Here is a 23,134-nt window from a genome sequence, read left to right as displayed (position 1 = left end):
GAGGGTTTTGGCCACTTCCTTAGCTGGTCAGGCTGGGAGACCAGCTGGAACAACCAGCTAAAACCAGACACTTCCAGCTTAAACCAGATAAAACCAGCCAACCAGTTTTTTTTTTTTCAGCTGGGAATGATGAAAAGTTTTGGTTTAATGATCTTTTATTGGAGGGAAGATATTTTCATTTTCATTAAAATAGCTTAATTTGTGTTTTAAAGATGAACACACATACAGGGTGAGCAGGGTTGGAAATTAACGGGGGCTTGTGGCAAAAATGCCACCAAAATGAACAAAAATTACCCACAAATTCAAGATAAAGGGGCAAAAAATTGCCCCTGGACAATTAAACAATCAATTACGGCTGTCGCAATTAAAAAGAAATGTGAGAATGAAAAGTGTCTGTGTGTCTAAGTGCCGATTTACCTTTTTTTTACTCTAAAAAAATATGGACGTAGTGTCCATGACGTCACCCGTAGTTTCTAAAGAGCATTTTTGAAGCTCTTAGTGGGCAGGAGCCTGCCGTCGCCATCTTGGAACCGCGTCACTGCACGTCACTCCCAGATAATCGAAAATGGGAAAATAGGCGGGACGTGGGTGGAGCTGGTTGCTGAAACCACGCCCGCCTAGTGCGACGGTGGTGACAACAGCGGCAATCCACCTGCCACTCAAGTGGCCACGCCCCAAATTATGCAGAACTTTAAGACTTAATATAGTTTAAACGGATGAGTTATAAAAAATTCACCCCCTCACAGTTGCTCTGAAGGGCACAATTAGCTATATAGACCAAAATCACTTTTTGTACCAGGCTGTAAACTATTTTTTCGCTCTGCATATCCTTAACAACAGGGTAAACAATAGCATCATGCTCATTATGAATGGTCATGTGTTTTCGGTTGTGTAAAACGTCAGTGTAGACAAAGGTTCGTTTTCATTTTAAAACAAAAAACACACTAGTGTAAACAGGGCCTGTAAAGCCAGAGCCATATATGACGATCCGTTTCCCCAAAACGCAAACTCCAAACTCCGCCTTGGAATTACTAAATCAAAATTGAGTTATTCACATTCTTATACTGTGACAACTTATTTACATTTACATTTTGTAAGCGGTGTGCATAGAAAGGTTTTTTAGAAAACAAAAAATCTATAAAAGTGTATGGAACGCAACAAAATTTGAAATTAAAAATCTTAAAAGTGCTCAGAATGCAGACAGAACCTTATAATTCCAAGGCGGCGAAAATACAAAAAAAGGTTTTATGTGTATTCTATTATTTGACATCAGTAATCATTATTACAGTATCAGGAGCAAAAATCAACCAAAAATTGCGGACATATTACATTAAAGACAACACAGATACAATTATTAAGGTGGTGATAAAAACTGCCCTCACAAATGTAAAAAACCTCAAATTCCAGGGAGCAAAAATTCTTATATTTATGTGAACCCTTTAAATAGAACAAAAAGAAGAGCGTTAAATGTTTACACAGTTCAGTTTTATTTGATATCCCTTCAATGTCAACATGAAACTTACTACATGCGGTGTGTACAGGAGCAACGTCTCAGCAACATGCTACACAAAATAAATAGTAAAGCTGGAGAGAAGCGATTTCATCAAAACCCAGTTTAGTGCCTCTCTGAACGAGACAGGAAACTGAGGTCTTTGAGTAAACTCCCTTTTCTCGTGCTTAGCAATCCAGGATGGAAAAGAACCGTTCATCCATCCCTCTCATTGCCAGATACAGAAAACGAGGAAGAAAATGATTCCAGTCCTTGCATAAAATGTACAAAAATGGGTGGAGACCATGAGCCCACACAGTGCATTAGTGAATTAAGAGGGATTCAAACACATCAGACTAGCTGAGCTCACGTCGAGATGATAGCTGCATACAGTTTACTGTTGAGTACACAAAGCAACACTGCTTAATGTGTGGCCGACTAACTTTGGCCAACCTTTTAAAAAGATAATTCACCCAAAAATGAGAATTCGGTTATTAATTACTCATACTCATCAAACCTGTAAGACCTTCGTTCGCCTTCAGAACGCAAAGATGTTTTGGATTAAATCCCAGAGCTTTCTGACCCTGCATAGACAGCAATGGAATTGCCACGTTCAAGGGCCAGAAAGGTTGTAAGAACATTGTTAAAATAGTCCATGTGACATCAGTGGTTCAACCGTAATTTTACGATGCTACGAGAATACTTTCTGTGTGCAAAGAAAACAAAAATAATGACTTCAACAATTTCACTGACGCATGTTGTGGTAGTTGCATGAACGCACACCAGAGACTGAAGTTGTGGAACAAAGTCGTTATTTTTGTTTTCTTTGCATACAAATAGTATTCTTGTAGCTTCATAAACTAACCACTGATGTCACATGGACTACCTTTCTAGACCTTAAACGTGGTAGTTGCTTTGCTGTCTATGCAGGGTCAGAAAGCTCTCGGATTTAAAAAAATATCTTAATTTGTGTTCTGAAGATGAATGAAGGTCTTACAGGTTTGGAAAAACGTGAGTAATTAATGGCAGAATTTTCCTTTTTGGGTGAATTATCCCTTTCGGGCTTACGCAAGACTTCTTCAGGTCTTTGGTTGGACCCTGTACAGCATGTTGAACGGACAAAGCCAAAAGCCTTATAAATACAACCAATAATCCAAAAAGATGCAAAAATCTCCCAAATCAGATGTCGTACAGATCTGTCTTCATAAAGTGAAGCCGAGAAGTAAACATAACACTGTCACACATGCTGTGGAACTTCATCATGCTACTAAAACAACAAAAACCCAACTGGCCTTCCAACAAAACGAGACCGTATAGTGAGATATGCCTTGCAAAAAAATATTGGTAGTTAAAAAAAGAAAAGGAAAAATGTTTGTAGGGAAAGAATGTAAATTAATTATTAATATGCTTAAAAAAAGAAAAAATCACATATACAATATAATAAAACGGCAGTTTTAGGCCGTTGATTCTAGTTTGAATGTTAGGATTTGGCGGCTGACCGAGAACATTTTGCATTTCGTCGTTTTAACTTCAACTTTGACTAAAACTTTAACTTCACCAGAACCGTTTCCTCTTCCCTGTGTGGCAGAAATCGAAAGAAAAGTGCACTATGGATGACCCTCTCAGTTTAGACTTGAGCTTATTATCTGTCAAGTATCCCAAAAATCAAAACTAGTGACATTTGTAAATACATCATTTCAAACATTACATTTAGTTTGGTTAGCAAATATTTTTGGTCAGTCTTTAAAATAAATATCTGATTAGTTTTCAGATTCAAACTGTCAGATCAAAAAAAATGAACGATCAGAACTTAAACAAATCCCCTAAATAGTAAGTCACTTAATAATGACCTTCAAAACATGCTTTAACCTACACTGGAAGAGGACAGCACATACTGCACAAGCCAATTCAGCTGCCTCGTCGTCAAAATAACCTTTCTGTTTCTTTCTGATCCCTTCCTGTACCAATGTCTCACCCTCGGCTCTTTAAAGGGGCGAGGGCAGTCATACAACTCCAGTTTATGAGCTCTGTAAACATGCTCTCTGACCAACGCTATGTTGTTTTTAAATCAGCGAGACACATTTTACAGCGCAAGTCCTTCATCTCACTTACTGCACCAGCTGGACTTAATACAAACCATCTGTTTGTCAACACTCCGTTCAGTAGTATTCAGTCATGCTGTCCCAGGACAAGTAACGGAAACTGTTTTTGTGGTCCTGCGGGACTAGATTTCTACTGAATAGACTGGAGTAATGATATCGATGATCTTAGCAAAGACCTTACAACCTGAATACAGCAATAAGTGTAACCTTAGCGAGATTATCTCTGGATCCTTAAGTAAAAAAAACACTTAAACATAATTTAATTCAGTCTAGTGTGTTTCTAGAAGAATTCTTTCAGTCTAGTGTGGTTCTAGAAAAGCTAGACGCCCACTTTTTGTTTCATTAGCAAGAAGACGAGAAGAATAGAAAGAGAAATGGTGGGAGAGAATTACAGAGCGCTGAAACGTCTTCGGTCCGAGGTTTCAATAAGCAGCTCAAACTCCCAGCAAGCAGAGAGCTAATAGTCCAGAGTCAAGAATTAAGTTATTATGATGATGCTTCTCAGAGCCACAAATCAGAAAGGATAAAATGTTGGTGTGTTTAGTCCTGGCAGGCAGTGGGCCCAGCCCTCAGCTCCAGGAGATCAGTCTGACACACTCAGCTTCCCCCGTTCATCTCTGCTGGGCCTTTGGGTACAAGCAGACTCATGCGTCCCGCGGAGCTCGCTGCACTTTTGATCACCTCCATCCATCTGCGGACACATCCCAGCATGTTTTAACATATCAAATATTAACTTTTTCTCTTTTATTATAGAAGAAAAAATAACTAAGGCTGTTACTTTAGCATGATTAATACATTTTTTAAAAATATGAAGTATTAAGTATAATTTTTTATTGAAATGCAATGTAAATATTTGACTAGTCTGTTTTTATTAGCAGAAATACACAAAATTATTTGCAATTAATGACATCTTTTTTTCGTAATAAGATTAAAATGACATCTTTCTCATAATAACGAGATGTTGTTTTAACGAGAAAAGCAATATTTTCTAGTAATAACGTAATGTTCTTCCAGAACAACGATTTACAGATAATTTACTCACCCCCTTGTCATCCAAGATGTTCATGTCTTTCTGTCTTCAGTCGTAAAGAAATTATGGTTTTTGAGGAAAACATTTCAGGATTTTTCTTCATATGATGGACTTCATTTGTGCCCCCGATTTTGAACTTCCAAAATGTAGTTTAAATGCAGCTTCAAAGGGCTTTAAACAATCCCAGCCGAGGAAGAAGGGTCTTATCTAGTGAAACGATCGATCATTTTGTTTTTTTTTTTCGAAAAAACTTTTTAAGCACAAAAGCTCGCATAGCACAGGCTCTCGGATGTGCATCCACGGGTCGTTCTTGAACGATTCGTTCATTTTGAACGAATCTTTAATGTGACTCGGGCAGAACGAGTCGTCTCGGGGAGTGATTCTTTCAGTCGCGCATGCGCAGCATCCTATTAGGTTCTGTACTGGAATTAGTTCACCTGTTTCGAGTCTTCAGGTTTTTCAAGTCGTTCGTTCATCTTATGGGGCTGTCACGTGATGCTGATTTTGCTAAAATTAACGAAATGACTCGAAAAAAAAGATTTGTTCATTTTGCTGAATGAGACTCAAAGGTTACTGCTCATCCATCTTGTCCATCACTACTACGAATCACGTCTAGGTTCATTGTCTGTGTACTCCGGCTAAAAAGGTAGAGTATGGTGAAAAACTCCTTTCTCAGACAACTTCAGGATCATCCGACACGTTGTACCCTTTTGTTTGTAAACAGCGTTTGACTTACTTGCACTTTCTTAGTCTTTGCGCATTTGCTTTGTAAACACTGGGTCTGTGGTTCTGCGTACGTTCGGTGTGACCTTTCGACGTGATTCAATAGTACGTAGTGTCGTGAACGCGCATGCCACAACCTGTGCTACATGAGCTTTTGTGCTTAAAAAGTATACACATTTTTATTTTCAAAAAAAAAAAAAAGACAGATCGTTTCGCTAGATAAAACCCTTCTTCCTTGGCTGGGATCATTTAGAGCCTGGTATTTACAGGGTGGGCCATTTATATGGATACACCTTAATAAAATGGGAATGGTTGGTGATATTAACGTCCTGTTTGTGGCACATTATAAGTGGTCAGAAACTTGTAAATAACTCATGAAAGAATAAAGTTACATTAAAACCAAGCACACCATTGTTTTTCTTGTGAAATTCCCAATAAGTTTGATGTGTGATGTATCCATATAAATGGCCCACCCTGTACATTTTGGAAGTTCAAAATCGGGGGCACAATTGAAGTCCATTATATGAAGAAAAATCCTGAAATGCTTTCTTCAAAAACCATAATTTCTTTATGACTTAAGACAGAAAGACATGAACATCTTGGATGACAAGGGGGTGAGTAAATTATTTGTGAATTGTTGTTCTGGAAGTGGACTTCTCCTTTAAATGACATCTTTATCTCGTTAGGACATCTTTTCTCATAAAAATGAGATGTTGTCGTTAAAATTACACCATCTCATTAGAACATCTTTTCTTGTAATAACGAGATGTTATGTTGTTAAAATTACATCTTCATTTCATTAGAACGTCATATTTTCTCCTAATAACGAGATGTTTTAACGAGAAAAGCCATATTCTCTCGTAGTAACAAGATGTTATGGTGTCAAACGACATATTTACCTTGTTAGAATATCTTTTCTTGTAGTAACGAGATATGTTGTTTTAATGAGAAATTACATATTTTCTCATAATAACGAGATGTCTTTAAAATGACATTTTTATCTCATTAGAATGACATCTTTTCTCATAACAAGATGTTATGTTGTTAAAATGACATCTTTACCTCGTTAGAACGACGTCTCAGTAATGAGATGCCGTTTTAAAGAGAAGACATTTTTTCTTGTAAAAACGAGGTGTTGTCGTTAAAATGACATCACCTCAGAACATCTTTTCTTGTAATAACAAGATGTTACGTTGTTACAATGACATCTTTATTGTTACGTTGTTATCTTTAGATGTTATGTTGTTACAATGACATCTCGTTAGAACGACCTCTTTTCTCATAATGAGATGTTAAAATGAGAATTATCTAATTAAAATGACGTCATAAAAACAATGTTTCATTATAAGAAAAGATGTTTTAACAACATATCTTGTTATTGTGACATAACTGGAAAAAGTAATATGGGTGTGGCAGCAGTGTCATTTTAAATTGTATTCATATTTTACAGCATCACTAATTTTACTGTATTTTGTATGTTTAAAATAAATGCAGACTTGTGTACATTATTTTGATAAATTACCAAATTATTAAAATGATACATTGAAATAAACTGACAGCCCTCTAACTATGTAATTAATATGAAACAAAGAATTATCAAAACCAAAATAATAAAAAATAAAATATTATAATAATAATAATAATACGTAATAATAATAAAAATAATAATAATAGTATTATTATTATTATAAAATATAATAATATAAACGTACCTTTCAAATGTATACTCGCTTTCTGCCCTGAAGAAGTAAACATGGGATTTGAACTGCAGCTTGAAGACATACTCCTTATGGATGCTATCTGATTCCCCTGGGGTGCTGACTGTGTAACCTAGCAACGGCAGACTGGCCAGAGGGAAGTCATCCTGGAACAAAAACAAGAATTAATTATAAATTATCCAGACCTTTAGACCTCTTACAGGAAGTTTAATCTTTCAGAATGAACATCAGATGCATCGACCCAAAGGGCTGAGTGCATATTCCAATACCTGGTGTGTCTTATAGAAGAACAGACAGAAGTTGGTAAAGACGACCCAGAGTTTCTGCCAGCCATTGCTGTTCTTGAACTTTCTTAGGAGGTAACCAGACAGCTGGTTCTGTAATGGAGGGTGACAGGAAGTTGAACATTCAACTGCTACAACACAGCAACAAACCCTCATTCACAAAGGACCATTACACTTGCATTACAGTTTAATGAAATATACAGCTGTACAGCTATACAGTTTTTTAAATGAGCAGTTAAAAAAAGAAATTATAATAGAAAAGTCTCAATTTCACTGGTAGAGCTTGTTCTCTCTACACATATTTCTTCATGTCAGTGAGAAACACTGTCTAAAAGTGGGTCACGATGAATTTGCAATGGAAAAGCAAAGTAATCCATTTTCAAAAAGAGTTGGTGATCCATTGTCATAAGTGACAGAGGGAGTTGGTGATGCAAATGTACAAAAAAAGAAAAAAGGGCGTCATGCCTCATGATAGTTTAAAACATTTACTAGCCTTTCCTTGTTATAAAAATTAACTGTGATTTAAAAAATACCTGTCAGTCCTGAGGATGTTGTTTCATTTTTGTCTGCAATTCGGTTGCACCACATAAACAAGTTTATTTCCTCCGTTTTTTAAAATAATAATAAAAGATAAATGACAAATTGCTTAACAATTTACTTGCTAAATTATTTATTCAATTATGATTTTTCTTTATGATATAAGTACAGGTGAGTCCTTAGTGATATTTTGTAATATATAGCCTTGCATAAACCACAGAATAAATAAATAAATAAATAAAGTGAACTTTAATTTAGAAATTAAAAACTTGGCTCATTATAGAAGAGGTGTATTTTTTATTTAATTTTAATGTATTTTTAAAGGGACAGTTCACCCAAAAATTGAAATTCTGTTATTAACTACCCATAATATTCGCATACGTTGTAATACTGTCATGACTGTGCATCGAAGACTGACACGAAAGAGAAGGAATTGTTGAATAAAGTTGTTATTGTCATTTTTATTGCGCACATAAAATATTCCTGTAGCTTCATAATATTACGGTTGAACCACTGATGTCACTTGGACTATTTTAACAATGTCCTTACTACCTTTCTGGGCCTTGAACGTGTTAGTTGCTTTGCTGTCTATGCAGGGTCAGAAACCTCTCGGATTTCATCAATAATATCTTAATTTTTCTTTCAAAGATGAATGAACGACATGAGGGTGAGTAATTAAAGGAGAAGTCCACTTCCAAAACAAAGATTCACATATGATGTACTCACCCCCTTGTCATCCAAGATGTTCATGTCTTTCTTTCTTCAGTCGTAAAGAAATTATGTTTTTTGAGGAAAACATTTCAGCATTTTTCTCCATGTAATGGACTGATATGGTGACCTGATTGTGAACTTCCAAAATGCAGTTTAAATGCGGCTTCAAACAATCCCAAATGCGGTCCAGTCCATTATATGAAGAAAAATGCTAAAATGTTTTCCTCAAAAAACAATTTCTTTACGACTGAAGAAAGAAAGACATGAACATCTTGGATGACAAGGGGGTGAGTACGTTATATGTGAATCTTTGTTTTGGAAGTGGACAGAATTTGGGTAAACTGTCCCTTTAAATAAATTAAGAAAACAAAGATGAACTTACATAATCAAGAATCACTATATTTTAATATTTTAGTTTTGTGAAGTTTTCATATTCAAGTGAGGGTCTTCAAATTTCTGTGATGACTGTTATTGGAGGGATTTTGACCTCACTGGTACCTGGTTCATGCGCAGGTAGTCACTGAGAGAAAGGTTCTGGTTTCGGTACCAGCACACATGAGTGATGGTGTTGGGTCTCTGGCCCTGACCGAGCAGGTACCGAGGGGGGAGCTCTGGAGACACGGCTGGAGAACCGAATACTGAGAGCAGGCAGGCAAGCAGGCAGGCAAACAGAACACCAGCACAGGAAAAGATGTAAACAGGAAGAAGGACAGATAATGTGGTGCAGAGAAAGTGATGAAGATGAAAAGGGCAACAAGGAGAAAAAGAGAAGAAGAACAGAAGACACAAACTGTGTTAGAAAGTTAGCTTTCGATCCCTAAGTAAGGCAAAAAAGACAGATTGAAACTTCTTCAAATCTGTATAAAAGAAATGTTAGTAGAAATGAAGCAACCATAAAAATGTACATTAATTCATTTAATTAAATTCCAAAATGCAGTTACTGATGGACAAATAAAGAGGAAAAAAATGTTACAGACATAAAATCATGGAAGGGGGAAGGGTGGAGAAGCTACTGGATGTGGCGTAACTGGAAAATATGAGAGTGAAGAAAAGGGAAACAGAAGCAGAAAAAAAGATCCAAGAGTCTTTGCCCCTCATTCACAAGCTTCGGTTGCAGTCCAGACCTCAACAGCCAGCCTCAGAGATGTGTGTGTGCTTGTGTGTAAGTTCATGTATGTAAAGCTCAAACTGGGTGAATTTCACAAAACATTTTAAAAGTCACTTTTCACCCCAAAATGAAAATCATATAATTGTTTGAACTGGTATTTAAACAAATTATTAAATATTTATTTTTTTATTTATGATATACATTTATAGATTTATATATATATATATATATATATATATATATGATAAACCAAAAAAAATAAAAATAATAATGATAATAATAATAATACATATTATTATATAAACCATTTATGATTATTTCAATTAAATATTTAAATATATTGTAGTATAACTGCCGTACTAAATTTATCAAAAATTAATTTATAAAAACGTTTGAAGAGCATGAGATTTTTTCACATTACAGTACTGGCAATTTAGAGTGAAAATGTTTATAGCTGGGATGGAAAAAAACCCTGTATGTATAAATAAATAAATAAATAATACTAAACATTTATGATAAAAATAAAATTCAGGTTGATGAATTTTGAAAAAATTTGATGAAAATTTGATGAAAAAGAAAAAAAAAACCTTTATAAACTATTTATGGTTATTTAAATGAAATATTTAAATATATTGTAGTATAACTGCTGTACTAAATTAAATTAAATTTTATAATTTATTAAATTAAATTTATAAAAAAGTTTGAAGAGCATGAGATTTTTCACATTACAGTACTGGCAATTCAGAGTGAAAATGTTTATAGCTGGCATTCATAAATAAATAAATAAATAAATAAAATAAATAAATAAATACAAAATAAATAAAACATACGATAAAAAAGTTGCAAGCTGATGATTAAAAAAATATATAAATTATTTATGATTATTTAAATGTTGTATTTAAATATACTGTATAACTGTCGTACTGAACTAACAAAAATTAATTATTAAAAAATGGTTTGAAGATTTTTATTTTGCATTACAGTACTGGCAATTCAAAGTGAAAATGTTTATAGCTGGCATGAAAATTAATAATAATAATAATAATAATAATAATAATAATAATAATAATAAAAATAAATATGTAAACATTTATGGTATAAATAAAATGTAATTTGATGATAAACTTTAAAACCAAATTTATATAAACCATTTATGATTGTTTAAATTAGGTGTTTAAATATATTGTAGTTGTACCAAAAATGCATTTATAAAAAAAAAAAATAAAAAAAAAAGGTGAGCATGGGATTATTTTTTTTTTAATATTACAGTACTGGCAATTCAGAGTGAACATTTTTATAGCTGGCATTAAAAAAAATTATAATAATAATAAAAAAATACATTTATGATAAAAATAAATAAATTATAATATTACTAGATTATTATATAAATTATAATAATATTATATTTAGGATCATTTAAATATGAAGTGTCTAAATGTAGTATATTGTAGAATATTTGTTGTATTGAATTAATTTATAAAGAAAATAATACAAAGGAAGAGAATTTTTCATTATAGTACTGACAATTCAGGGTAATAATAAATGTAATAAGTACTGAATAAGTACTGAATAAGTACTGAATTTCTAACAAAAAGAAACTGTAAAATGTGAAAAGAAAGAAAGAAGGCAAGAAAGCAAGAAAGAAAGACAGAAAGAAAGAAAGACAGAAAGAAAGAAAAAGAAATAGTCGTCGTCTTTTTATATATCCAAATATTATTTTCTTTTGATTCTGGGGTGAAATATGACCCACAAATTTCTTTGTGAAACTGACCCAAACATACTAGAGTTACATTCTTTTGTTTGTGCAGCTGTAAGACCTTCACAATCAGGCTCCATGAAGAACGTAAATGATTGTGTGTGTGTGTGTGTGGTTGTGTGTGTGTGTGTGTGTGTGTGCACGAGTGTGTAAATGCTACCTCCACGGCTAGGCTGTGGTCAGACATAGAGACGCTGGTGTTGCGGTGCCAGCACACATGCATGGTGGTGTTGGCCCTGTGGTGGCTCTGCTTGTCCAGAGAGCAGCGGGAGGAGTTCATGTCATCCTCTGACTCCTGCTCCAGAGACACTTCATCTGATGATCCTTAAAATTGTGCGAAGGGAGAGGAAGAAAGGAGGAGGGGGAGAGAGAGAGGAGGAGCAATTGGAAGGGATGGGGTTTACATCTACTTCAGGATCAGCGATAAGGAGGCTAAGGGACAAAAACACATCACAACCTGCACACGTGTGGACAGCGGAGGAACACATCGCAAGCAGGCCTGAGATACTTACTGTTGGAGCGATCACATAGGCTTGGGTCCAACAGAAGATCTGATTTCTCCTGACATTTCTTCGACATGTCAATAGCCATGTTTAGATCTTCAATCCACTTGTTCATCTCTACTTTGGAGCTGTGAAGGAGAAAAAGTCTCTTACTGAAAAACTGAACAGCAAAGACAAATATTAAAGGCATAGTTCACCCAAAAATGAAAATTCTGTTATCATTTACTTCTCCTCGGGTAGTTTCTTTCTTCTGTTCAACATAAAAGATATTTTGAAGATCATGATAGTCCCCACTGACTTCCATAGTACTGTAAAAAATACTATAAACGTCAATGGGGACCAGCAAATGTTTGGTTACACACATTCCTAAAAATATCTTGTGTTCAGCAGAAGAACAAAAATTATACAGGTTTGGAACAACTTCAGGGTGAGTAAATGATGACAGAATTGTGTAATACAGAATAATACAATACTACTGTTAATTCAAAAGCTTGATGTCAGTAAGTTTTTTTTTAAATGAAAATTGTTGTTTATTTCTTAAACTTCTAAAATAAGTCTTTGGAAGACGGTTACCGCCACTGAATAAAAAATAAACAGGTAATTGCAAGTTCTTCATCTCACAATTCTGACTTTTTTCTCACAATTGCGAGTTTACATCTTGCGATTCTGACTTTTTTTGTCAGAATTGCAAGATATAAACTCACAATTATAAGTTATAAAGTCAGAATAGCAGGATATAATCTTGCAATTGTGAGAAATAAAGTCATAATTGTGTTTACATTTTTGTTGCAAGTTTGCAGGTTACATCTTGCAGTTCTGACTTTTTTCTCAGAATTGCTTAATACAAACTCACAATTCAGACTTTATTTTCTCAGAATTGTGCTGTATAAACACAACTGTAAGTTATAAAGTCAGAATAGCAGGATATAAACTATATGCATATAACAGAATATAAATATATTTCCTCACAAATACAAGTTTGTATCTCTCAATTCAGATTTTTTTTTTCCTTGCAATTGTTTTCACATCTTGCAATTGTGATTTTTTTTTTTTTTTCACAATTCTGCCTTTTTTTCCCTTATAGTTATAAAGTTATAAAGGCCAGTTCTGAGGGGAAAAAGCTTGATATGTTCTCAGAATTGCATGATATAAACTCACAATTGTAAGTTATAAAGTCAGAATAGCAGGATATAAAATTAACTAGAGAAGTGAAGTGTGATAAAGTATAACTGTGAGATAAAAACTTGCAATTCTGACTTTTTCTCTCACAAATGCGAGTTTGTATCTCTCAATTCAGATTTTTTTCCTCGCAATTGGTTTTCACATCTTGCAAATGTGATTTTTTCCTCACAATTCTGACTTTTTTCCTTAGAACTGTGAGATATAAACTCGCAAGTCAGACTTTTTTTTAAATCAGAAGTGCATGATATAAACTCATAACTGTAAGTTATAAAGTCAGAATAGCAGGATATAAATTAAGTTGCGAGAAGTAGTCAGAATTGTAAGATAAAATCTTGCAATTCTGACTTTTTCCCCCCCTTACAAATGCGAGTCTGTATCTCTCAATTCAGGTTTTTTCTCGCAATTGTGAGTTTACATCTTGCGATTGTGACTTTTTACCTCACAATTCTGACTTTTTCCTTAGAACTGTTAGATATAAACTCGCAATTCAGACTTTTTTTTTTCAATATCAGAATTGCGTGATATAAACTCACAATTGTAAGTTATAAAGTCAGAATAGCAGGATAATCTTGCAATTGCGAGAAATAAAGTCATAACTGTGTTACATTTTTGTTGCAAATTTGCAAGTTTACATCTTGCAAGTCTTTTTTCTCAGAATTGCTTAATACAAACTCACACTTTATTTTCTCAGAATTGTGCTATATAAACACAATTGTAAGTTATAAATTCAGAATAGCAGGATATAAACCCACAATTGAGAAAAATAAAGTCAGAATTGTGAGATGAAAATTCAGACTTTTCTTGCAAACGTGACTTATCTCACAGTTCTGACTTTTTTCCTCATAAATGTGAGTTTGTATCTCTCAATTCAGATTTTTTTCGGATTGTGTTTACATCTTGCGATTGTGAATTTTCTCACAATTTTGACTTTTTTCCTTAGAACTGAGAGACATAAACTCGCAATTCAGACTTTTTTTTTTAATTAGAACTGCATGATATAAACTCACAATTGTAAGTTATAAAGTCAGAATAGTAGGATATAAATTCAACTGCAAAAAGTAAAGTCAGAATTGTAAGATAAAATCTTGCAATTCTGACTTTTTTTCCTCTCACAAATGCGAGTCTGTATCTCTCAGTTCAGTTTTTTTTCTCGCAATTGTGAGTTTACATCTTGCGATTGTGACTTTTTTTTTCTTAAAACTAAGATATAACTTGCAATTGCGAGTTCTGAAGTCCAGTTCTGAGGGGAAAAAGACTGATATGTTCTCAGAATTGGTAATATCTCTAAATTCTGACTTAACTTACAATTGCATATTATAAACACAATTCTGAGAAATGAAAAGTCAGAATTGTGGCTTTATTTCTCAGAACTGCATGATATATATATAAAAAAAAGTATAGTAGTAGTAGTCTCTCATGTTCACCTGTTATATTTATTTGATGAAAAATACAGTGAAAATAGTAATATTGCAAAATATTTCCATTAAAAAAAAAAATTGTTTTTATATATGCAATTAGATTAAGTAATTTATTCTTGTAACGGCAAAGCGGAATTTTCAGCAGCCATTACTTCAGTCTTCATGATCCTTCAGAAATTATTATAATATTCTGATTTGATGACGAAGTAACATTTTTTTTTTATTATCAGTTGTGCTGCTTAACATTTTTGTGGAAAGTGTGAAAAAAAACAGACTTATTTCAAATAAAATTTTTTGTAAATGCCTTTGCTGTGATGTTGGTCTATTTAATGCATCGCTGCTGAATAAAAGTATATATAAATAATGGCATAATATACAATAAAAGTGTATAAAGTAATTTTACAATATTTGTTATTAGTGTTTGAACCTCATCTGATTATTTCTTATTTCTCGTTACTGCTAAGCATAGTACATTTACAAAATTGTTATTTATTTCTCAAAATTACTATAAAAATAATTGGAATTAAATTGTTAATAGAATAATTAAGGATTCAAAACCCACTTTTTTCAACAAAATCAAACCTGAAATTCAACATCATAATTCCCACTTCTACTTAAACATTGTGAAAGCACTTTCTTTCATATGCACTCACCTAGCTGCAACCACAATGGTCCTCTGAGCAGAATATATGGTAAAACAGTGAGGAACAGACCACTCATTCTCACTCTCCTCCACCTGCAAAACATTTAAACACAGTCCAGAGAGAGGCCTGCCAGTTAAACTTTGTATGGCTCTATATGACTAGCATTCTATAATCTACTTGTTAACATCCTGACTACTAGCAATCCTCACTGATACTGGGGAGAGATACCAGGAGCCTAGAGGGAAATGCAAATTTGTGGGCAGACTTTTGAGGTGTTATTTGGGAATGGAGGATTTTAGGATTTTCCTCATACTCACCGGAGCGTCCAGCACAATGAGCTGCAGGCAGGAGCGAAGCACAGACAAGTCCATTGTAACAGTATGTACTGTAAACGCATTTCTCATTTGGTAATAATATATAATATATACTACTGTTCAAAAGTTTGGGGTTTAGGAAGATTTTTAAAGGTTTTTTAAAGAAGTCTCTTATGCTTACCAAGGCTGCATTTATTTGATCACACACACAGTGAATACACTAATGACAATTTAAAACAGAATATTTTTCACCACTATGTGTCTGTGTTAACAGAGATGATATTAGGTTGAAAATAAACCAGAGTACTCCTCTCCTCCTCTGCACGCCAGCCCTTAACAGCTCTTGTAAGTCTAACTTTGAACATGCATCTCGTACGAATTGTGGGCAAGGACAGTGTGCACATTCAAATTTTAGTTAACGGCAGATACTACAAATAAGGCCTGAAAGACCACTGCTTTATGAAAACAAAGCTGTGAGACAGTGCAGACATTTAAAGAAGAATGCCAGTGTAAACACCATATATCACTACTTTCCTGTGTACCTTCATCTGAGAGGATCCCAGCAAGCCACATTAATTCTAACTTCACTTAAAAACAGAATGTTACTGAGAAATCCCTCCTCTCCCTCTTCTCTGGGCAAATCCTCTCAGCATAGCACTTGTGTAGACTGTTTGGACAAAGTAATTTATTAAAAGGCCTTTTCAGGCAAGCTGGATGACGTAAGAGTTGAGACATTGATGGAACAGCTAAAGATTCAAAATAGTAAAACTAAGATGAAGTGTGTGTACTACTTTTGCAGGGTAAAAAGAGGGAAAAAACGGTTTAAATTTAGATCAGTCATGCAATTAGGGTCATAAAACAAATTATATCGTGAACAACTTCTAAATAAATCTGTTGAATGCTTAAAAAAAACTGGAAAAATTATACACACACACAATCATGGCCAAAAATATCAGCACAAAATGCAACACTTCTCTCAGAAAATTGTTCCAATTGCAAATGTTTTGATATTCACGTGCTTATTGTTTTTGCTTGCACTGCAGCAACAACTAAAAACTGAGAAGAAAAGTCAAACTTCAAAAATTTCACACAGAACTCAAAAATGGACTTGACAAAATTATTTGCACCTTGTCAAAACTGTAAGAAATAATTGCTTTTCAGGCATGTGATGCTCCTGTAATTTGTATTTAGACACACCTGTGGCAAGTAACAGGTGTGGGCAATGTAGTAATCACATTTGCAGAAAGAAAATGTAAAGAGTTGTCTGTGGATTTGAGAGAAAAAATTGTGGAAAAACATGGACAGTCTCAAGGCTACAAATCCATCTCCAGAGATTGTAATGTTCCTGTGTCCACTGTGCGCAATATCCTCAAGAGGTTTCTGGCACTGGATGCCTTGACGGTGTGAACGGTATCATGAAATCTGATGATTACCAAAGAATTTTGGGGCGCAACGTATTGGCCAGTGTCAGAAAGCTGCGTCTCCACCAGAGGTCATGGGTCTTCCAGCAGGACAAACTTCAAAAAGCACTCAGAAATGGTTACAAACAAAGCACTGGAGAGTTCAGAAATGGCCAGCAATGATTCCAGATCTGAATCCCATAGAACACCTGTGGATAGATCTCAAAACAGTGGTTGGGAGAAGGCATCCTTCAAATCTGAATGACCTGGAGCAGTTTGCAAAAGAAGAGTGGTCCAAAATTCCAGTAGAGAGGTGTAAGAAGCTCATTCATGGTTATAGGAAGCGAGTGATTTCAGTTATTTTTTCCAAAGTGGGTGCAACCAAAAATTAAGTTAAGGGTGCCAATAATTTTGTCCAGTGCATTTTTTGGGTTCTGTGTGGATTTGTATCAGACTTGACTTTTCTTCCCTGTTTTTTTCTGTTGTTCCAATGCAAACAAAAAAATAAACATGTGAGTACCACAACATTTGCAAATGCAACAATTTTCTGAGAGAAGGGCAGAAACGCAAGGGTGCCGATAATTTTGGCCATGACTGTATATATTTTAAAAAATGGTCACCATCTGAAAATAATTTGCTGAATTGACTATACAGCACATGACACAAAATGTTTGAAATGTGTATCACTATATAATATGCAGTTTGTTAGTTTCCATTCCAAAAATAACTCCTGGAAATACTCACAATCATCCCATGCAGGGGAAGTTGTCCATGAACTTTAAACTGATTGGTTGCAGTCACCCCTTTGCTTGTGTAGAGCAGCATGTCTGAAAACTTAGATAGAAAAAGGTTTTGGTCAGCACAGACAGAAGTTAAAATCAAAACTGCCAAAATATATTAAAAGTTCAGTCTTACGAGAAAAAACATCCTCTGCTGCAGACCCTTCTTGGTGAGCTTGTAGAGACAACCTTCCCTGATAAATTCCTGGAGGATGAACAGAAGAAGAAAAAAAAAAAAAAAAAAAAAAAAATAAATAAATAAATCAACTGTCATTCACAATGCTGCGGACAATTAATCGTACTTTGACATTATTGTCTAGACTAAACTTAATTACTTTGATTAACTGTAAAACAGCAAACTGCAATTCCAATTTCCTTGTTTCTCTGAAGCTCTTCATTTTGTAAGACGACCACATGTAAGACTGAATCAATGACGTTTATAGTGTTGCTTCCAAGCTCTAACCACTACATTACTATCATTCTACCAGTGGTGTACCACAAGTCTTTAGGACAAGAAATAAGACAAAGCAGTGACTGCCAAGACAATGAGCACTTCTATCGAGGCAAAATAGCTTTTCCAGTGAAGAAAAGTGCTGTTGTTTTGGGTATTATAACCCTCTTTTAAATAATTTTCTCAATGTTTTTTTCTATTCTGATCTTAAAGGGACAGTTCATCAGCAACAGAAATTGTTCAATAAAGTCACACAGGGTTCCCACACCTTGGTTAACTTCAAATTCAAGGACTTTCCAGGTCCAATATCCTCAAATTCAAGGACTTAATGTGGGGACACATTTCAAGTGAGAGCAAGGTTACATTGTTTTACCTTGTAAGATACACTGTTATTGTTTTCAGGTGTCAAACACATCTATGCAAAAAAAGCTTTTTTTGCATTTATTTCTGGCCATATGACAGAGATCTGATATTCTATTTGTCGTATTTTTGTTTTGCATAAAACTTAAGAATATTCAGCTATGCACCTGCACCTGATGATCCTTTGGATACCTAGCAAGCCATTCTTTGTAATCTTAATTATTATAAGTAAAAAGCCCACAAAATATCGTAATGACCATATCCCATATCAAAACTCAAAATATTTCATTTCCATACCTAAAATGTATATTTTAGTCACCTTTGTGCAGATTGATCATAAACACAGCTAAAAGGCTTCCTACGAGTTGCCATCACAAAACTTAACATCTTGCAGAGTTTTATCACAGTTTCAATATAAGAATTTCAGTCAAATGTAATTTATGTAATATTTCAAACATTTAACCCACGGGAGAAAATCAACCCTTCATAACAGTTTAAAATTAGCCCAATTCTGAGCAAAAAATAAGTATTTGGCAACCCTACATTCAACACAAGCTGCAAGAATCAGATTAACTAATCATGGGTCAAGACAAGAGTAAGGAGAAATTACTGATAAATCATGCTGGAGAATATGCTGCTCAGCAGATAAAGTGCTCATATCTGGTCTTGTAAGATGTGCTCCCTTTATACAGAGTACGTGTGATCGCGAAATTGAAAGTGAAAGTGAATAGCCACTCATTCGAGAGATTTAAATATTCAGCATACAATAGCAGCTCCCTGATGCGCGAAATGATATTCAATATTAGAATGACTGCGTGAGCAGACGATAATGGCCTGAAATTCAGTGGGAGTGGGATCAAGAAAACAGTTTCACGTAGGGGTTTAATACAAAAACGCACACAATGAATGGCGACTGTAGAAACCAAAAGCCGAATCCCGGACATTTTGAGCAATTTAGATCCCGGCCAAACGCATTTTTTAGGTCCAAAGGGAGGACATGTCAGGGGAAAAGATAATGTATCGTCACACCACAAATTGTTGGCGAAATAACGGACTGGAGGGAATATGGATTTTTCCTTGTACAATAAAATTCAAGCACTTTCAAGGACCTGTATATATGTTTTTTTTTCTTCTAAAACTTTCCAGTGTCTTGAATTTTTTTTTCAGATTCACAAACTTTCAAGGATTTCAAGGACCCGTGGGAACCCTGTTTAGCTTTTTTTTTTGTGCTTTTACTTGGTTTTTTTTGTTTTTTTTTTATGAAGATCTGGCAACACTGACACTTTACTTGAATGTGCTAAGGTTAAGACTTCTTTCACTGATATTTTCTTGCCTCTCACATACAGATGAAGACATCTCTGATGCCCGTTTAAATATGTCATTAACAACTAGTTGTTCAGTTCGGTTCCGTATACACAGCATAGATTTTCTATAAATTTGGTTGTCACAACCTGTATTCTTTGGGAGTTAATGCAGTTGTCGAATGCGGTTGTCACTCACGTGTTTAATGAATTATGTGTGTACTAACCGCGATTAAGGAGTAAAAGGTGAACTGACAATCGAATTTAGCTGCGGCGTATACATGGAATTATAGATCTCTGCTAATAAAAAAACTAAATTTAGCACTGCAGTGTTAGTTCATCCACAACTTGGACTAACCATAACAAAACTTCTTGTACAAAGTAACAACTCACTCTTCCTGGAGCTGTAAGGTTCTCAATGCCAATCAGATCTCTCTGAAGTTCTGTCAGCTTCTGAAAGTTCTCCAGTCGAATCAGACTGCTCTGCAGCTGAGTGGCGATCTCTGCAACCTCTTTCAAAGCCTCTGCAAAAATTGAATGTCTGAGTTCATTATCATCCTCAGATCTTAAAGAAAAGTGTTTGTTATTATAAGATTTAGCTGGTAGCAGGCTCACCTTTGCAGTCATCGTAGTCTCTGTGCTGGGGGGCGTAATGCTTACACAGACGCTCCAGGATGAGTTTGTAATGCATAAGTCTCTGGATGGGCTTCAGCAGGAAGGTGTTGAGGGGCAGGTAGCACACCTTCTGTAGCTCAAACTCCTTATACACGGTCTCTAACTTCTTCACACGCTTCGTGGCTTTCTCAAGCTCTGTTAACACCTCATCATGCTTCTGCAGATAGCCTGTGAACTCCTGAGAACATGAAGGCAACAACCCGTCACATAAATTGTGGAGAATCTAAATACCAAAAATCAAATTAAAATGAAAGTTGTTTTTGTTTGTAGAACAGAACAACTGTATATCTTCACCTTTAGAGCACACATGTTGCGTAGCATAACATCGCCAATTCGTTGGTAATCTCCTTTTACATGAGCGTTAGAGCGCCCCTCCCTGTTAACATGTGAATAGCGGAGACAAAATAGCATTCCTAAGTTTATTTTTTTGAGTATTTGTTTAATACGTTATGCTTTAATGGTTCATACATGACATAGGAAGAACACAAAACCCAAAACAAAGCAAAAATATGCCATTTAGTGCAGTTGCGGATAATTAAATTACCAAAAATAAGATTAAAGTTTGATAGCTTGTAATGTAAATCAATGAGATTTTTATAACAGTAATAACAGACTACTTGCATAAAGTGCATGTGAGTTGTCACGCTATATGTCTTTTTTTTTATATTGTCATATAAGCCAACAAGTTGCATTCTGATTAAAAAAAAAAACAAAAAAAACAGTACCAGAGAGCCAGCCTTTGGTCAATCTCTTTGAGAAAGCCTCTGTGGAACTCATAGATGGGGTCGATGTTGGAGAACAAGAGGGTCATGAGGCCCTCAGGCATTGCGTTTTCTTTAATCACTGCACTGCGAAACCACTGAGGACACACGCAAATGTCAATGTGATTAGACACAGTTCAAAGACAAAAGATCATCTAACAGACACAAATTAAACACATCAAAAGAACCATACACACAGCTAACTGACACAACATACAGGATACATTGTACAGACAAGCCTTGCACACTAAACTTGTTATACTCATGAGTCACGAGCACAGACAGCTCTGCTCACCACTGTGATGACCTCCAGATCCTTCAGGTACGTCCGCTCTGTTGTCAGAATCTCTTTAGCAATGAAGTAGGCTTTGTCGGTGGGATATCTCTGAAAATAAAAGCATACTTAAAACCACTCTTAGATAAGTTGTATTACACCGTCTAAACACTGTATTTTGTGGCAAGTTCACTGACAGCTAGTGGTTGAAATGGGTACTGCAGTCCAAGTTCAAAATATTGTTGCTCACCGCCTCCTCCTCCAAAACTTTTGTGCTTAAAAAGTATAGACATTTTTATTTTCCGAAAAAAAAAATGACAGATTGTTTCACTAGATAAGACCCTTCTTCCTCGGCTGGAATCATTTAGAGCCCTTTGAAGCTGCATTTAAACTACATTTTGGAAGTTAAAAATCAGGGGCACAACTAAAGTCCATTATATGGAGAAAAATCCTGAAATGCTTTCCTCAAAAACCATAATTTCTTTACGACTGAAGACAAAGACATGAACATTTTGGATGACCAGGGGGTGAGTTAATTATTTGTGAATTGCTGTTCTGAAAGTGGACTTCTCCTTTAAGAACTCAAAAGCTTAGAATCTAGAACCAAGAACTTTGAAACTAGTACTTACTTAGACCTTGAAATGTTTTTATATATATACATATATACATATACATACATACTTATATATATATATATATATACACACACAAATAAATATACACACTACACACACATATACTATGCAAACAAACTTATTTTGGATCTGATTAATTGTGATTAATCGAATTGACAACACTAGTTAGTAGGTTAATCTAGAACCTTGAACTTATAATGCAGAACTTAGAGCCTAGTAATTAAAGTCGAAATTAGAGACTAATGTAAAAATTAACCTCAAACACGAAACCTAAAATTTTAACATTAAACTTACAAGTTCAAAATAGAACCTAGAATATAAGGTAGAACCTAGAACACATTGTAACCTAACTTCAGTTAACTTTGAAATATTTCAAGTAATATTTCAAGATACTATCACATATTTAAAGTGCCAATGTCTAATAAATCTATAAAAGTTGAATGGGGGTCAGGGGATTATTTTAGGTTAGCTGTGCATACCAAGGTTAGCAAAAAGTTTAAAAAGCTTCTTAATCAATCCTAAAAATCAGAGGGTCATATTTAGCAAGCCCCATCAAAGACCATGCAAGCCTCTCTCGTTTTTTTTTTTTTTTTTTTTTTTTTTTTTCAAAGTTATTAATCAAATCCAAGGATTTGATTGGAAATCCAAATCCCAAGCCTGACCTGGGCTTCAAAAGTAAACTTTTTCAACTCGTATTCAGGCCCGGGCAGGTTGGCATGCGATCAGTGTACCTTCCTCCTGCCCTCTTCGTCTTCGTCTAGTCTGGCAGTGCCCACCTCATTCAAGATGGGGCTCTGCAGGGGCGAAGGTGCCTGGCCGGGAAGACTAAGAGTGGACATCTGGAAGGAGGGCGACAGACACAGAGGACCCTTGGTGTTGAAGGGAGAAAGCTGTGGGCTGTCAGTGGCAGAGTCTACAAGATGAAAAAAGAGAGAGAACATGAGTTAATATTGTTAAGACAATAATAATAAATACTTTG

The 23,134-nt window shown here is 34.9% G+C and overlaps 1 protein-coding gene across 4 annotated transcripts in view; it reads right to left on the bottom strand.

Annotated features, from left to right (window-relative positions):
- Positions 1–1,666: 1,666 nt before the first annotated feature.
- The window catches only part of farp2 (FERM, RhoGEF and pleckstrin domain protein 2), a 73,326-nt gene continuing 51,858 nt past the window's right edge, over positions 1,667–23,134 (bottom strand). Inside the window, exons 14-28 of one of the 4 annotated variants that reach the window (XM_051111656.1) lie at positions 22,887–23,068; positions 21,542–21,631; positions 21,211–21,344; positions 20,780–20,861; positions 20,426–20,663; positions 20,204–20,334; positions 17,835–17,903; positions 17,664–17,753; positions 15,215–15,297; positions 11,971–12,089; positions 11,591–11,782; positions 9,093–9,238; positions 7,332–7,439; positions 7,057–7,208; positions 1,667–4,282 (exon numbers count right to left, since the gene is read on the bottom strand). In XM_051111656.1, coding sequence (XP_050967613.1) covers positions 4,189–4,282; positions 7,057–7,208; positions 7,332–7,439; positions 9,093–9,238; positions 11,591–11,782; positions 11,971–12,089; positions 15,215–15,297; positions 17,664–17,753; positions 17,835–17,903; positions 20,204–20,334; positions 20,426–20,663; positions 20,780–20,861; positions 21,211–21,344; positions 21,542–21,631; positions 22,887–23,068 — 1,910 coding nt within the window. In that variant the 3' untranslated portion in view covers positions 1,667–4,188. The remainder of the gene's footprint in view (positions 4,283–7,056; positions 7,209–7,331; positions 7,440–9,092; positions 9,239–11,590; positions 11,783–11,970; positions 12,090–15,214; positions 15,298–17,663; positions 17,754–17,834; positions 17,904–20,203; positions 20,335–20,425; positions 20,664–20,779; positions 20,862–21,210; positions 21,345–21,541; positions 21,632–22,886; positions 23,069–23,134) is intronic. The other 3 variants (XM_051111653.1, XM_051111654.1, XM_051111655.1) reach the window with 3 other exon arrangements.

This window comes from Labeo rohita, chromosome 6 (genome assembly GCF_022985175.1).
Source record: "Labeo rohita strain BAU-BD-2019 chromosome 6, IGBB_LRoh.1.0, whole genome shotgun sequence".
Taxonomy (NCBI): Eukaryota; Metazoa; Chordata; class Actinopteri; order Cypriniformes; family Cyprinidae; genus Labeo; species Labeo rohita.
This window is presented reverse-complemented; position numbering and strand designations above follow the sequence as displayed.